The sequence below is a fragment of the Sus scrofa genome, chromosome 9 (assembly GCF_054392235.1).
Source record: "Sus scrofa isolate SSC_HxYL_T2T_F1_AM1 chromosome 9, Sscrofa_HxYL_maternal_Yorkshire_Landrace_v2.0, whole genome shotgun sequence".
Taxonomy (NCBI): Eukaryota; Metazoa; Chordata; class Mammalia; order Artiodactyla; family Suidae; genus Sus; species Sus scrofa.
In genome coordinates, this window is record NC_139391.1 from 104,220,002 (window position 1) to 104,237,465 (window position 17,464).

At 36.1% G+C, this 17,464-nt stretch overlaps 1 protein-coding gene across 1 annotated transcript in view; it reads left to right on the forward strand.

The window, feature by feature from the left end:
* SEMA3C (semaphorin 3C) overlaps window positions 1–17,464 on the forward strand; it is a 181,006-nt gene that overhangs the window by 80,301 nt on the left and 83,241 nt on the right. Inside the window, exons 3-4 of the mRNA XM_013979789.3 lie at window positions 13,864–14,024; window positions 15,304–15,366. Of these exons, the coding sequence (XP_013835243.2) occupies window positions 13,864–14,024; window positions 15,304–15,366 (224 nt within the window). The remainder of the gene's footprint in view (window positions 1–13,863; window positions 14,025–15,303; window positions 15,367–17,464) is intronic.

Below are 17,464 nucleotides of genomic sequence, written 5' to 3' on the forward strand. Positions count from 1 at the left end.
TAATTTTCCACTTGGATGTTAAAAGACAATCTTATTGTTTTTATATTTGTTATTTAAGAGTAATCAAGCTTGCGAAGTTTTAAAATTAGGGAAGTGTAACTTGTGTGAATCTTTGATGAAGGTAAACCAAAGACAAATGTTTAACTAGAAACCTGTTTATCCACTCTTCTGCTTTTAAGGCATAAAGTATCTTATGTGACTTAGTCTTGCTAAGTCACTTGAATCGTGCAATGTGAAATTCCTCAAATACTGCAATCCTAACTATCTACACCTGTAATTTTGCCCAATAAAATACCTTTTGCTTTTTGAGAGGGGTAAAAATGACTATAAATCAGTGGAATGAAACTTGCACATTAAAAAGGCTACTGTAAGCTGTTAATACTCAGGTCAAACTTTTGGTTTTTAACAGCTTGTCACTTCCTCTTTTAAGTGTGCCTTATTTCTACTAAAAGATATTACTTGTACCTTGAAAATTAAAGAGACAGACTTGGCTGATGCTTACCTCATGGAAGCAACAGCATTTTGTAAAATAAATAAGCTTCGAGTCCATTTTCTGCTGTTCTCCTTGAAGTACATGCAGAAATGATAAATAATATGTTCCAGAGCAAAAGCACAAAAGTGCAATCTGATCTTCTATTTTGAAAGATTAATTGAGGCTGTATCCCCACCATAGCAAAATAGGATCATGTGCAATTTGGAAACAAATGGTTTCCTGATATAGGATGAAGTAAAGAGAAACATTTTATTTTACATATGTATTGAAAAGCTGTTGTATATATGATGAGTCTCAGGCTTTTCAAAGCTTCAGGAAACATGGTCAGATCTTTTGTGCTTCTTTTGAAAAGAATCAAAGGGTGGCTCTATTACTATGTAGAGGCACACTCCCAAGGACTCTTGAAATCTCCTTTGTAGCAGCTGAGCACTGCAGAGTCACTGACCTTGGATTTTAGACTGTCAGGGAAGAAAGATACAAGAGAAAAAGAGAAAAGGGGGCTTTTGCATCGAATGACTGATGACTGTGTTTAAAGTGAAATGAACATGTCTCCGCTGTCCTCTGCATTTCTCCAAACTTGTTTCTTTGTTTTGAAGCCAAATGCGGTAACTTGGCTAAACAGTGAGTCATGTTGAATTAAATAATGTTTAGATAAAATGACTATCTCTTCAGGAAAACATCTCTGTATTTCTTTGTGCATAAAGTCTGGTTCTTTGGATTTGAGATTTTATGGTATACAGTTTATTGTATTTTTTTCCCCATGTACAAATGAAAATGGGCTTGAACATGCATCAAGTAAAAGCAGAGGTCAAGAATTTTGGTTGGTAGGAGGAGCTGCGTTGTTAATTCCAAACAGTTTCTTACTGAAAGTTGTGGGTGGTCTTCCATCATTCTGGAAGAATCTAAATATCGAAAACTTTTGGCAATATATAGCTGTTTCTCAGTTAATGATAATTTCTTCCCTTGTCTAGTTCAACATTTTGTTAGATGCAAGGCAAACAGAGTCTAGTATGAAAATATATTTAAATCATAAAGGTCAGTAGGGAAAGTTCATGCTGCCTGATTCTTGATTAAAAAATAATTACAATTCTTTAAACTGACAGAATTTTGAATTGAGCCATCAGTATTATTGGTCTATTATTTCTAATTGAACATTCATAAGAAGAATGTTGACAAGTTGAATTTTTTCTAAGACTTTTGGCTATGCATATTTATTTTATGCAGGTATCTTATAGTTTAGTTATACAAAATATTTTATTCCACTTTATTCACTTAATATTGTATCATAAAGTAACCTCACTCTTGAGAACTCTTTAATAAAATTATTCTTTGTAACACTTGTAAGTGATCATGTCATGCATTTCCTCAGATTTTTTCATTGATACCTCAAACAATTTTGAAAAAAATTAAATTACTTTGGTTTGATATATGACATCTTTACATGCTGCTTATGTGGCATTCAAGAAATTTCCATTTTTGTATGTTGGTTGGTTCTTTGCTTCTGCTTAGAAAAACCCACCCAAATCCTCCTTTTTTTCAATCAACTCTAAAAAATTATAAACATATTTTATTCTCCCACCTCATTGTTTCAACACAAGATCTTTCTTCTCTCTCAGAAATGCTTATCTCTTTATTAACTCATATATATCCTTCAAGTCACAGTTTATACGACACTCACAGAAGCTTTTCTGACTCCTGATAAAAGTAGCTGCCTTTGCCTTAAACACTTAATCTGTCTTTTACCATACTTTGTGCATTTATTACTGTGGCTATTAATTTAATAAAGTAGCTTAACTAAAATGTGTTAAATGGAGAAATAAGACCAAGCACTTCCTTTGGTTTAAGATTTCCCCATCATTTCTTGGAAGACTTAGTCTTCCTTCTTCTTTGTTCCCTTAATCTCTTGAGGCATCTTCTTGTACTGCAGTTATTTGTGTCCCTCTATTGTTAAATCGTTTAAGGGAAAGACCAGGAATTGTCATCTTTTATCTGGCCTCTGGCACATATACTATGTATTGAATGACTGAATAAATGTATACCTCAAAGAATGTTTTAATTTTGTGAAGAGCCTGCCATATTTTTTAAAATGTAAGCTTACATTTTAAAATGGGGCATGAAAGAGAACTTAATAGGGGTAAAATGAGACAAGAGATCTCATTCAGCACATGGAATCTCCTACCACTCTTTTTCTAATCAAGTATGCTAAATAGAGGTTCTCACTGAAGGGCCACAATATATCCAAAGAAAGTTTTATTGAAAAGCACAGAAAATCAATAAATGTTGCAATAGACAAGTGTTAAATGCTACTGTAAGAATCTTTCCATGTGATGGTTTCTTGGTGGTCACTTTAGGGACTAGGGTAGGGGGTCAGTTGTATTTTTTTTTAATATTTTTCTTTTTAGGGCCACATGCGCAGCATATGGAAGTTCTCAGGCTAGGGGTCAAATCAGAGCTATAGCTGATGGCCTGTGCCACATCCGAAGCAATGCGGGATCGGAGCAGTATCTGTGACCCACACTACAGCTTATGGCAATGCCAGATCTTTAACCCACTGAGCACGGCCAGGGATCGAACCAGCATCTTCACGGATCCTAGTTGAGTTCATTAACCGCTGAGCCACTAAGGGAACTCTCCAGGTGTATTCTTTATGGCCTAGAACTTTGCTGGCATCTTAGACCATGTCAGCTCTTCACCCTCCCCACTGAAAAAGTATGAATGGAGTATTGTCTCCCTGTCTTTAACTTTCTCTCTCACCACCCAAGGACTTTTAGTATTAACATTTAAAAATATATCTTTCTGGTCTTATATTCTATGAATATTTTAAAAAAATTCTTTTAATGTTGAGTATATGAAAATAGCCTGCTTTTAATACCTAGCATAAGGGAATTCCTGTGGTGGCTCAGTGGTTAACAAACATGCCTAGCATCCATGAGGATGTGGTTCGATCCCTGGCCTCGCTCAGTGGGTTAAGGATCCAGCATTGCCGTGAGCTGTGGTGTAGGTCTCAGACACAGCTCAGATCCTGCATTGCTGTGTCTGTGGCAAAGGCCAATGGCTGCAGCTCCAATTGGACCCCTAGCCTGGGAACCTACATATGCCACAGGTGTGGCCCTAAAAGACCAAAAAAAAAAAAAAAAAACCCAAAAAACAAACAAAAAAACCTAGCATAAGACATAGTTTTCCATATCTTCAAATCTCTACATAAATAATTATAATGAGAGTATAATATTATATTTAGTAGAGATATACTAATATACACCTTTCTCTAAGTCTTATCCCCTCCTTTTATTCCCCCTTTCTGTTGCTATTATTTCTGCTTTTCTTTTGCTAACCATCTCTCTGACCTGTGCTTTTTTCACCTTGAACATACTGTTTTTGAATAACTTGCTACACACCAGCTTCTCCAGAAGTGTCAAGAGCTCTAGAAAGGAGGCGTCAGATGAAGTGTTTCCTCTTTCACAGATTTATCTCCCTTGTTTACATCTTAAGTGGACACTCTGAAGCTGAGGCCTTCCCAACAGTAGGAGTGTCGGCAGTAATGACAACTCAGCTCATCCATTCTGTCCTCTGCAGTTTAGCAGTAGGTTCAAATTTGGTTCTGCTTTCCAGAAAATACCTCCTTCTAGTTCAAAGACTCTCAAGACATCTTAACCATCCTTTAATTGTATATTCTCCATGTTCTAAGATAGAATCCAGCTACCACTTGCCATATACAGAGCAAAAGATTGGCACCTAATGTTTTTGAAGTCTGTTTTCTTGTATTCCAAGTAAGCTTAGAAGTCAGAATTTATAATTCTCCAGTTGATTGAATCATGCAACCTAAATGAAATATGCTTTAGGTAGGGGGAAAGAAAGCCTTGGTTTTTAGTTTAGCTTCTTTTTCCAGAAAAGATATAGTTATATAACTGTGTATTACATATTTTTAAGATAGATTTTTAAAGAGACTCTTTTTTTCTTATCAGATTTATAGTAATATGAAGGATTACATTAACTGTACAGATATTTTTACAATAGTAGATAATACTCATAAATAGTGAAAAAGGAACTACTTTCATGGACATTTTTATTGCTGCAGGGAACATTGAGATCATTCTGGTTAATAAATAATCTCATTCTTCCTTTTCTTTTGTAGATGTAAGACTAAAGGTCAGGGGACGTAGAAGGAGGGTGATTGGGTGAAGGGGGGAAAGCAAGCCCCATATCAACAAGTGGTAAAGTTAGAGCTTCGGCTCCAGTTGGCTCATTCCAAAACTGGGCCTTTCCTCCCCCATGCACTTTAATTTTAATAATAATAAATTATTTTCATGAAAACCCTAATTTTAAAATATGATACCATTTTTTTCACATTTCATTGGTTCATGCTCATAATTTTTTGTTCACCAAGATAAAAAGGTCATAAACTTCATTATAGCAGGAAAAAGGGTAAAATGTGTGAATGAACAGAGGACTTTGTCTCATATTCAGAAGCAGTTTCAGCTGCAAAAAAACTGTATGGAAGTCAAAGTGGGACTTAGGAAATCATACAGTATAGTCCCCTGCAAACCTCTGAGTCCATGGCATTTTTAACCATTTAAAATGATCTTCCAGGAAGATTTTAAGAGAAATCGAAGGGAAATTGAGCAAATATCAGCAGATCTAAGACCTGACATCATCCACAGGATCAAGGAAGCCTTTATGAAGCAGTCCAATTTAAGTTACTGGTTGAGTTATGAGTAAGAGTTAGAAAAAGCCAGAAAGAATTCTCTCAGCAGAAAGAACATGACAGAGACAGAAAGGAGGAAGGCCAAGTTTAGAGATGTGAAAAGAAGATCAGAAGGGCAGGAATACAAACAAAATGGGCAAGTAGTGACAATTGAGATTTTCTTAGATCAGATTATGACAGACCTTAAAAGCTATGTTAAGAATTTTGGATTTTTTTTTTTCTAAAAGTAATGGAAAACCATTTAAGACAGAAGAGAAAGCTTAAAAGCAGAGTGACCACTACAATTTAACTTCCAAACCATAACTCTTTTGAGAGTGTAAAGGGGGCACTTTGATAATTTCATAAAACAGTCCCAAGTTAGGTTCTTTGAGGCAAACCAGGATGAGAAGCATCATTAAAGGTTCTTATATATTGGTGCAATGCCCAGGAGATACATTCTGTATTTACTGTTGTTCTTCCCTGGCCGGGCTCACTGAGGAGAATTTCTTCCCTTATACTTTATTTCATTCATTTGGCCATTTACTTCCACTTAGCTTATCATGCCTATCTATCAAAAACATAGAAAAGTTGGACTTTAGAAACTGACAGCATTAACAGCCTGAACCTATCTAGAACCCAGACTGGGACTTGAACCCACATGCTGGGACTTGAACGCATCCTAAACCCAGACTGGGACTTGAACCCACTGTTTTAAATTAGAATCACTCAGCCAGTGTCTGGACTCACTGAGGTTTAGGTTCTTCAGGCCTCCGCACAAAAGGAATTCAGCAAGACAAAGTAATAGGCAAGAAATACATTTATTAAGATATGACGCTTGTGAGAGTTCCAAGCAGGCAGGCACAGAAGTTCTGCCCAAGGATCCAATGGGCTACAGTTTTATCATCCAAGGGAAGTGGGGAGGTCAAAAAAGACTGCCTCTTCCTTTCTGGGTATAGTAGCTCCTCCTTGGTATCTGGTAAGGTGTGTATTCAAATCAGCAGAAGGACAGTCCTCAAACTCTTGCCCTTGGTCTGAATCTGAATGCAGACCTCATCCCCTCCTGTGCCCAATGACCTGAGGCAATTCGCACACTTCCACTAGTCAAGCAAGCTTGCCTTGTTCTGATGGCTTTTTTGATCAATTTATTAGCTTACAGTGATCTCCCAAAGTCCCCTAGATTTCCTCTCTATCTGTGATCCTTTGTTGGGACTTCTACAACTACTTGTGCCTACTCCATCTGTATCACTTTTACCTTTCACACAACACTGTGTCTCTCTCTCCAGTCTCACTTTCACGTAGCCTCTCTTGGTCTTGCTGGGATGGTTTACTGAGAACAGCATCACCGAGAACTTTATTCTTCTCAAGTTTTTTTCTAGTGTGTTCTCTCCCCCCCACCTTGCACCCTCATTCTTCAAATTGGCAAAGAAAATTTGAGAGACTGAAGCATTTCTTATACTGCATTTTGGCACTGCACAGACTCAAGTGCAGGTCAAGAATGTGATAAAAACCCAGTAAGTGTTTAAATTGTCAGTCTCATATGAAAAACAAAAGGCATCTGATTGAGTTCACAGATTAAAGAACCCATCTTGCTTTGAAATCCTGGCTCTAGCCTCTTCTACTTAATATAGTCGCAGTTTCCTCGCTCCTTCTCATCTTGCTGTAGCAAAGCATTGGAATGATGGATGTTTTACAGATTTATTAAGCAAAAGTACATTTTCAGAGAGGGAGATAGAGAACTCACGTGCTCACAGATTAAAAAGAGAAGGCCTGACTCACTATGCAATTGTCTTTATACCCCACAATGAGATCTGAGTGGAGACCCAATTTGATCTTCTGATTGGTCTTGGGCAGGATATCTTATTTGCATGGCAAACAGGTTATATGGTGGCTGGGTGAGTAATAGGCAATATTCCTTCTCTAGCAGGAGTGAGCAGCCCAGGCTGGTCAAGGTGGGGGAAGGAGCATTACAATGAGATGTGGCCAGAGGCTTTTGAGGACTCGAAGGGGACTTAAAGCCTTTGACAGTTAAGTTAGATTGCTCAAATGAACTAAATTTTAGTTTCCTTAAGTGTGAACCAGAATAGTATTAAAGTTTAACACAAAGTTCCAATGAAAATTAAATAAAATAAGTTTTCAAAGTACCTTGGAGTTCCCATCATGGCTTAGCAGTAATGAACCCAACTAGTAGTATCCATGAGGATGTGGGTTTGATCCCAGGCCTCACTCAGTGGGTTAAGGATCCAGCATTGCTGTGAGCAGTGTTATAGGTTGCAGATATGGCTCAGATCTGGATCTGGGTGTTGCTGTGGCTATGGGGTAGGCCACTGGCTACAGCCCTGATTTGACCCCTAGGCTGGGAACTTAAATATGCCATGGGTGTGGCCCTAAAATTAATTAATTAATTAAAATTAATAAATTTTATTTAATTAAATAAAAGCACCTACCTACTTAAATAAAAACACTCCTATTTTTGCTGAATTTTGGGTGAAAGAGAAAAAGATAGCTTTTATTGCTTTCTCAGACAAATGGGGCTTATAGCAAGCTAATGCCTTAAATAAAGTTCCCCCCTTAGAAGGGATCAGGAGGTGGTTTTATATTTTGGGGAGTGGAAAATTGGGCCACAAATAAGGATGAGGGTAGGGACAAGCTTACAGGTCTCTCAGAGCTGGTGTTTAGTGGCCTCAGGAATGGTTCTGGTGGTCCTCCTTCTTCCAGGAATGAAGAATGCTTTATCAAGTAGTTCTTCCTTTTGTTGGGGCATTTTAGTTCTGAAGAAGAGCTCAAAGATATTGTTAGGTATATTTTTTGAGGAGGAAACAGGATCCTGCCCCAAGGCTGCACTATTGTCTCTTGTCTGCTCCTCCCCTGTCTCTGCATCCCTTCCCTTCCCTCATTAGCAACTGTTTGAACCTGCCCTTTGGAACTCAGAGAAGGTCCTGGAGGCTGAAGTTTATTACCTAAAAACAAGAAATGGAGGACACAGAAAGGCTTGTGTGTGTGCCCAGGAGCCCTACAGGGCCCTACTCAGTTACACTACTGTTAAACCCATAAATGATAGCTATTTGGAACTGTTATTTTTGAGTAAATGTGATTTTTATTACATTCCTTCTGGTCTCTCTTTGCCGTAGGAATTAGGAACTGTAGTTTCAGCCTACTGAAGTTTGACTGCTCTTATCATTATCTTCCTGTTTGTCCTAATGGGATAGGTGAAGTTCAGTTTCTAACCCAGTTTCAAGATAGTGAACCTTAGGGAAAGGATGGGTCATTTAAGCCCACTCTACTTAAAATTCTTCTGAGATAACATATTCAGGAGAGGAAATTATCCTGTCAGTAGCAATGTCTCCAGACTAAAAAAATAGCATACTAAGGATTTACTCTGAGATCTGTAAGTGTACATTCTTTCAGAGAGAAAGCTGAGATTTATGGTGAGGAAACTATCAAGATGGGCTTAGCCAAAAAGAATAATAAAATATAAGGCAAGATTTGGAATTGTCATAGGGGCCTGGTATGCTCATATTTGTGTCATTTTATGTGAGCAAATTCGTAGCCTACTCTGATAGGGGCTCAATAAGTAAGTATTGAATAGGTAAATTAATAGCACATCATGAACTTTAAATGTAACTAATAAGCAACCATTGCATATGACTCTCATAAAGAGACCCCTGGGGACTGATTTTCATCAAGTAATCTTGTTTGTTTTTGAAATTTATAAAAGGCCAGATAATGCAGTGTTTTGAAGGGATGAGTTCTTCTACTTAATAGTTTAACAGTGTCAACTGAAAAAAAAAAAAAGCACAACCTGCAAGTTAAGAGTTAAGGACTCTTGCAAAATTAGGACTTAAGCCCAGTAGACAGCATCTGAGGTAGCCCTGAGAAACTGCTCCTAGGAAGCCAGGGAGGAAGCTAGGGTATATGAGTTGTGAGACCAAGGGAAGGTAGTAAGAACAAATGATTTACAGACAACCAGATTTACACAAAACCAGTTTCTATGGTAAGATGTAAAGGTCTGTGCTTACTGGAATCATTCCTTTGATATGCAGCTGTGGGCCAGTCATGTTTCTTTCCAGAGTTCCCTCAGGGTTCACTGGCCCACCCTTGGAAGGAGCTGTTCTCACAGATGGCTATATGTTATGTTTTGTCACTTAACTACCCCCAAAGAGGAAAGGCGGAATATCAAGATGTAAGTCACAAAGGTGAAGGGAAGGTATACACAGCCATGCACACATTTTACAGAAGTTTGCTGCTGGTCTTGTGAAGGTTACTACTACTCACAGTCATCAGTCATCATTGAAGGATGTTAGTGTTTTTCCAGATATGAGGAGATGTAAGAATTGGGCTCACAAGGTCTTTTCCTGAAAATAGCTAACTATCCGTGAGCACAGAATACTTCCCTCCTGGTCTTCACCCTGAGCCCTGGCTCAGGGGCAGCTGCAGTGGCTCATGTTTTACTCCATTTAGAGGCCGATGGCAAGTGCCAGACTTCATTTCACAACAGATATATATTATTCATAAAAGAGAACCCTAGACTCCCTACCTTCTAACATCAAGATTACATTTCTGAGCACATGAATAAGTTCTTACTGATTTGGTCACCTCAGAAAAGTTGAGATCACTAACAGAGAACAAAGGTGAATTCTTAATATAGTTAGGGATAGAGTTTTATTTACATAGAGAATATATTCTGTATATTAAACTATACTGTAATTGCTACAGCAGTATATTGGCTACATTCAAGTGGTCCAGAAGCTTTTATTGCAAGGGTTTATATTTTGAGGGAACTTATAGTTCCTTCATATACAACCAGCTTTGGTTACATTCTCAAGACTCACAGTAATTTCTATACAAAGAAAAAGTCCATGTCAACACATGAATTTCGGGTAAGCATATTGTGCTACAAATTTTCCATTAGGGAACACTGGCATAAAAAGCATTACGGTAATTTTCCACCGTAGAACTCTACAATAATGTGGATTTCAGGATTGAAGCATAGAACTTTTTTTTTTTTTTTTTTTTAAATAATAATCTTTCCCCGGAGATTTTCCCAGGGACTTAGAGACGAAAGTGCCCTTTGTGAGGCCACTGCATTTTCTGATATCGCATATTCTCAGCCAAAGCTCCTTCTCAATCAGTTGAGCATGTCCTGAGAAACAGCTCAACTAACTGTACCTCCAACACTGTAAAAAAGATGATGTAATTATTAAGATGCAAAGAAGTATAGGACAGTGCTGCTCTTTGACATGTTTAGATGAGAGACCAGTAATAGTGTGTTGAGTTCTTTCTTTCACTGTAGCCAAATCATTAAATCAGTCATTTTCTCTAACTGCAGCCAAATTATTGAATCATTCATTGACTTAAGTTGGATCTGCATTAAACCAAAATGATGAATTCTTCGGTCATTTTTTTTATAGATAAAAATCCTACATGCTTTGAACTCATCTCTTTATTCTTTAAGGAAAAAGTTCATTTTTCCCCCCCAAACCCCAAAGTTCAATTACAGCTAACTAACAAATTTAAATAGCATTAAAAAAAAAAAAATAGCCCCTGCTTCTAGGCTTCTAACAGAGCCACTTTGGAAGTAAATCTTCCTTGGTTAACAGCTGTCGACTGTCAATTAGCTATAGGTAATTAAATTTGAAAACAGCTTTATGGCCCAGAAAAGAGATAAAATCCTTAGACCAGAAAAGTCTTAAGTTAGTGCAGTTATTACTCTCTCTGGTATTTGAATTAATGCAAGAAATTGATTATTTTCTAATGAAATAGGTAAAGAGGAAAACTGCCATTGTGTATCACTTGCAAATAAAATTTTACTTGAGGCTATTTTCCTAGCTTAGATTATACTCTCAGTTTTATTTCAATATAGATTAGGAAGAGATGGAAAAAACAAACAAAACAAAAAACAATTTTGAGAAAAATACCCAAACTAAACAAACCATGGTAGAGAGGATGAGATGGTGGTAGTTAGGGGTTAGGAACACTGGAAAGATGTTATCAGTTTTAGTAAGAGGAAAGGAGAAACCTCAACTCAAGATGCCTAAAAAAATGCAAGGATTTTTTTTTTAAAATCATATATAAGAAGTAGTCCTATAATGAAACAGTTCCAGGATTTGTTCAGACAAGAAATTATTTCTTAGAGAACTCAGCTTTTTTCCCTAAATATCTGCTTGCCATTCTCAGATAGCAATCTCTTTTTGGTAGTAGCAACTGCCAAAAGTACCATACACTCATGTACCAATATCCAGAGGCAGAAAAAGAAATCAGTTATTTTTTGTGTCATTTTTAAGATTCAAGAAACCTTTCCTAGTAACTTTACAGAAAGTTTCCTTCTTAATCTCATTGACCAGAAGTAGTCACATGGCCACTTACTTACCATGGGATCCAGGATGGTTGGCACAGACCAGCTCTGTCAACAGGGAAGAAAAAGAAACTATCTGTTATACAGAAGGTCAGCGGTATCTCCTACTGAAAGGAGAACATTGATCCTCTGCTGTGTGCTGGTGGACCATCCTTTGAGCTATGTATTAATATAACCAATTTGTAGATGAGTAAATCAAAATGTAGAGAAATGAGGTAGTTTTCTTAAAATAACAGATTTAGTAATTGATGAAACTGGCATTTCAACTCAGAACTGTCAAGATTGCAATTCTGTATTCTCTCCACAGTATCACACTGTTGCCTGTACCTCATGACTCACTTTGAGTGTCAGTGACAGAGCTACTTTTTTGGGGTCTAACAATCAATGCAACTCTCTTTTGCTTTTCACTTTAGATTTACTCTTTCTCAGAAATTCTACTCAGAGCTTTCTCAGAGGTGTATACTGTCAGAACTTCACATAATCCATGAGAAGAAATGGAAATTTCTCCCTGCAGATTTGATTTATTTCTAACGGCAAATTAGTTACATAATGCCGCATGTTTGTGGGACATTTCTGCTTTGATTTAAATTTTATCTATCAAGTAATCTCTTTACTAAAGAAGTATCCCTTTTGAATCCCCTGAAAGTAGTAAAGGCATGTTAACTTATCCTCTTCTTAGTTTGCAACTTGGAAGATGATCACCTCTTCCTTTTGCCCCAAGCCCAACTTCATGTAAAGTCATTTCAGATCCTCTACATTTCCCTTGCATTTACTCCTTTCCATTTCTAGCATATCAGGTCTTTATGTCATATCTGGAGCATCTCTTAATTTTCCAGCCTCACATACTCCACAATTATCCTGCATATTAAAATTGTTATTCTTAAAATGACTTTTTATTTTTTTTGTCCTGCTCAAATAATTTGAACAGATTTTACATGTGAAATGAGCTATTAAATATATTAATAAATATAAATCATACAATCTAGCCCTCCATATTTTCTCCCTGTGTAAAGGATTGTTCTTTCCTGGCTGACTGAAGCTTGATATCTTGTCCCAAGTTATAATATTAGGTAAGCCATGTAGCCCATGTCACTGTAGGACAGGTACTCTTTTAAGTACTTGTTGTATGTTAACAATTTAAACCACACAACACCCTATGATGAAGGGACTATTGTTATCCTGATTTTACAGATGAAGACACCAGAGTCCATAGGAATAAAGGCACTTGCCAAATACATGTAGAAATGAAATGGCAGATCCAAGATTCAGTCTTCAGTGGTTCGGACCCAGATGCCATGAACTCAGTCACATTTTATTTCTTTAGTCTGTGTATTTCACTGTAGTGTTATTTATTCAAGATGCACTTGTTGAACTTCTATTCTGCATTCAACCTGTACTCTACAAATAATGTTTTACAGAAAATTATGCAATCATGAATCTCCTCCATAGGATAAAAAGGAGGCTTTATAAAATATCTTATGTTTTAGGCAAAATCAAAGCAGAATGTGTCTTCTCCAACCTTTGAGTCACATTTGTTGCATTTTGTATTCTCATGTTTTGAGCTCTTGGATTTTTTTTCCTCCACTTCAACAATAACCTCTGGTCTAGCAGGGGCTGACTTTTCTCCTGAATGACATCCCTCCACTCTTTTTTGCTTTCCTTGTGAAGGAAGTTACTCCAATTTCTAGGCCAGTCACACCAAGACGGCCAACTGCATCACCTGTTTGTCTGTGATATTTAGTGAGGCTCACCAACGAGGTTTGCATGCTGCTTTGGTCCTCAGCATCTCAAATCCTTTATTTCCAGTGATCTGTCATCTGGTCTCTTGTTTAAATGATCTTTCAGTGTTTTTTGTTCTTGTCTTCTCTCATGATTTACTGCTTGAGATTCTTCTGAAATACTTTACTAACTTGTTAATGCTTTATTCCACATAAAAAAATCTTATGTTTTACTGTGATAAGTGGACAGAATGTCAGAGTATGACTTAAGGACATGTGTTAGTAATTTTAGGAATCTAGCTCCATAAGTTAAAAAAGAGAAAAAAAGAAAAAAAAAGTAATAAAGCAGTGGGTTAAATGACCCAGCATTGCCACGGCTGCAGTGTAGGTCTGCAGCTGGGCTCCAAGTCAATTCCTGGCTTGGAACTTCAATATGCCATGGGTTCAGCCATTAAAAAAAAAAAAAAAAAATACTACTACTGGTAACTGTTGTAAAATTAACTTATTATAGGAGGAAAATGTATCTCGAATTTTTTGGTAAATATTTCTGTAAGATAATTTTTATTAAAATAGTATAATCAAGATATGCAATTTTCACTTGTGGTGTTTACTATTTCAGAGCTTCAAGAAACCAAGACTTCTGAATACTTCAGCCTATCTCACCACCCTTTAGACTACAGGATATTATTAATGGATGAAGATCAGGACCGGATATATGTGGGCAGCAAAGATCACATTCTTTCCTTGAATATTAACAACATAACTCAAGAACCTTTGAGTGTAAGTTTATCATTTTCATGAGGGCAGTGCTGAATTTCTAGATACCTTTTTCTTTAAAAATTTCAAATACAGTTAAAAATTATATATTTCGTTAGAACAATATAAAATACAGCCTGCATGTCAATAAATAGTTGGAAATTAGTATTTGTTTCATGGACTGAAAATATAATCAGTTCAGTTCTCCATGTCTAGTTTCATAGTTTTTAACTCTCTTACACTTGAAGCTAAGTGAGAAAATACTTCATATAAGCAGAAGAAAAAGAGAAGCATAGAGTATAGCAGAAAAAATGGTGCGTTTAAAGGACAACCTACCTTGTCATCTGTAAGTAATCCAAGAAGGCATTGAAAAGAACACAATTATTAAGTGTTCTTTGAAGAAATTCTTTGAAGAAGTGTGGCCTTATAACAGGGACTTGAACTGCATGGGTCTACTGATATGCAGAATTTTTTTTTTTTTTTTTTTTTTTTTGGTAAGCACTGCAATACTGCTGATTCATGGTTCATTGAATCTTCAGATGCAGAGCTAGAATATAGAGGAACCTCAGATACTAAGGGTCAGCTGTAAATTATACATCTATTTTTGGCTGCTCAGAGAATCAGTGTTCCTAACCTCCAAGTTGTCCAAGAGTTAACTATATTTATTATTCCATTCCACAACAAGAAAATCAATTGAATTTTATTGGAGTAAAGAAGTAAAAATAGATGAATTATATATTCGTTAAAACAGAAGACTTCAGAATTTTTTTTTGAACAATGGACTATAGTCTGAAAATTAAAAAAACAAAAAGAAATCGTCACCACCAGATCTGACCTAAGGCTATAATGACTTAGAATGCTAGGACTGTAAGACAAAGAGGGACTCTTTGTCCAAGTTATTTTGGCTATTGAAGTACTTAGTTTTAAATAAATCTACCAGCCCAGTTATGTGATTTACCAAAAGAACCGATATAACAGTAAAAATATAAATTCATTGTGACATAGCAGTTGGGAAAAGTATATTATAAATCAGAAGAAGGGAAATATATAGGATATTTCACACATTAATAATTTCCTTATTTTTAAGTTGTACCATTATAGAAAGGTTTGATAAATGAAAACTTCAAGGAAGAAATAAAAACATAGCTGTTAAAATAAAATAATGAAATCTTTATTAACTTCAGTTCATAATATGAAAGAATAAACAATTTTGAAATATAAATAGAGAAATAACTTAAATCTGTTAGCTCAAACTAAATGAAGAACATTGAGATTATGCAACCTTTGTTTTCTCTCTGAGCAGGTTTTCTGGCCCGCATCTACAATCAAAGTCGAAGAGTGCAAAATGGCTGGCAAAGATCCCACAGTGAGTGCTTAAAAACACAAACAAACAAAAACCCTAAATATTTAGTCTTTGAATCCATGTACTTTGGTTGCAGCCAAGAGTGAGACAAAGGGTGCTGGTGTTTTAAATCCTCTGCTGAACACATGGCAAAAATGTAGATGCAAAGTGATTGGAACTCTTAAACACTGTAACTTAGAAATTCCTGACTGGGTAAAATATCTCCTGCTTTGCTTTCATTATTGCACCCTGAGACTTTTCATGATAGATTTCAGTAATAACTCCTGTTTGAAGTGGATATAACTTGCAGAATTCTCAGTAGGCTGCTGAAATAATGATAATTCAAGTATCTGGAGTAGCTCCCAAACACCAGGTGGGCTTTACCAAAGAAAGATTCTCAGCAAAAGGGTAGTAGTTAGCTGGTACATTCCAGAGGCATAAATCGTCAGTAATGACTGGTATCTTTGTTAATTAAAAATAACCACAGAAACCAAAATCAAGGCAAATATAAATAATAAATATTCAGTGTGCAATACTTTTACAAAATATATTCCTTTAGGTGAGATTCTATATAAAGAATCAAGAAAAAGTCTATATTAATTTCTACAAATGACTTGCTGAAACTGACACCTTAAATTTTTCTTAAATGTTGTAAAAAATACACAGATCCTTCAATGTGCACAAGTCATTTAGTGTTAATAATGAAGCATATATGTCATTTCACACTCTTGTCCCAAATAGTGAAAAACAATTTAATGGAACCAAGTATTAAACTCACCCACTCTAAACAAATAATTTGGTAAAGAAGTTTCTTCAGTCATTATTTTTTTTCAATTATTCATTTAGAAAATACTTATTGTGCACCTATATGTGTCTGACATAGTGTTAATTACCAACAACATAATTTGTACCAAATAGACACAGTTCTGGCTCTCATAGACTTCATTATCTTGTGAAAGGAGTCAACATTAAACTAATGAGCATGGAAATATATGCTAATGCAAGTATGAGAGTGAAATATGGTGGTTAGGTAGGAAAACTAGTAAATGAACACACACATACATACAGTGAGTTCTGAGATTATAAAAAATAATAGCATCAACTTGGTGTCAAAAATTTGACTAAGCACTTATAAGCTTAGAGGTAAGAGATGCTGATTTCAGGAGTGAAAGCTGTGAAGGGAGCCTTGGTAACGAGTTCTTCAGAGATTCATCCAGGTGGTTCAAGCAAACAATAGACTTGTGGAAGGAAGAAGTGTGGAAATAAAACTTTTTTTTATTGATTCTTAACAGTCCAGGTACAGAGTTCTGAAAAGGTTTGCCTGAAGGCAGGCCACGGAAGACTCTGGAGTATGCATCTCCAGGTCAGATCTCACTGGAGGTTATTCTTGGCAAGAGTGCTCACCAGGCGTGACTCAGCTCAGTGTTTTACTGTTTTAGTTTCATAATTCACCTGATAAGAGAATTTTTAAATGGGTAGAAGGAGTCACAGGAGCATATTTACTCCCATATTTTACTACCCATAGAATTTGCTGGACTTCAATATGGAAGGAAAAAATCCAGAAGAATGTTAAACAAACATTTAAAAGGGTGCATTAGGGTTGCCTTCTAAGAAAGCAGTAGTAGAATGAAGTAAAAAGTTATGGACAAGGTGCATTTTAATTTGGTCCCCTGAAGCTATTGTTTAAATAATTATGCATAAATTAAACTATTTTCTTTCATTCTCTAATGTAGAGATTTATCCTGTTGATGTGTATGCAATCGTGTCTTGCCTTTTGCCACAGTAATATTCTGTGGCTGTAATTACTGAATTTACTTGTTCTTTGTTCAAAAAGATTTCTATTTCTTATTTATACAAACTGCCACAGGCAGAATATGTAGGATTTAGATACCTTTGCACATTCTCTTTCCAAAAATTACTGTTGATTTTTTTGAAGACTCTCAGCCAAGTCATTTAATTTTTTTTTTTTCTCCCTTTGGCAAAGTGGAAATGCTCTGTTATTTACTTTCTTATAATTAAAGGCCATTAGATGAAATCTTCAATACATGCTTATATTTCCTCATAGTTTTGTCATTCTGTAATATCATTCGTGGATACCTTTATATTCTATCATACAGCCAAT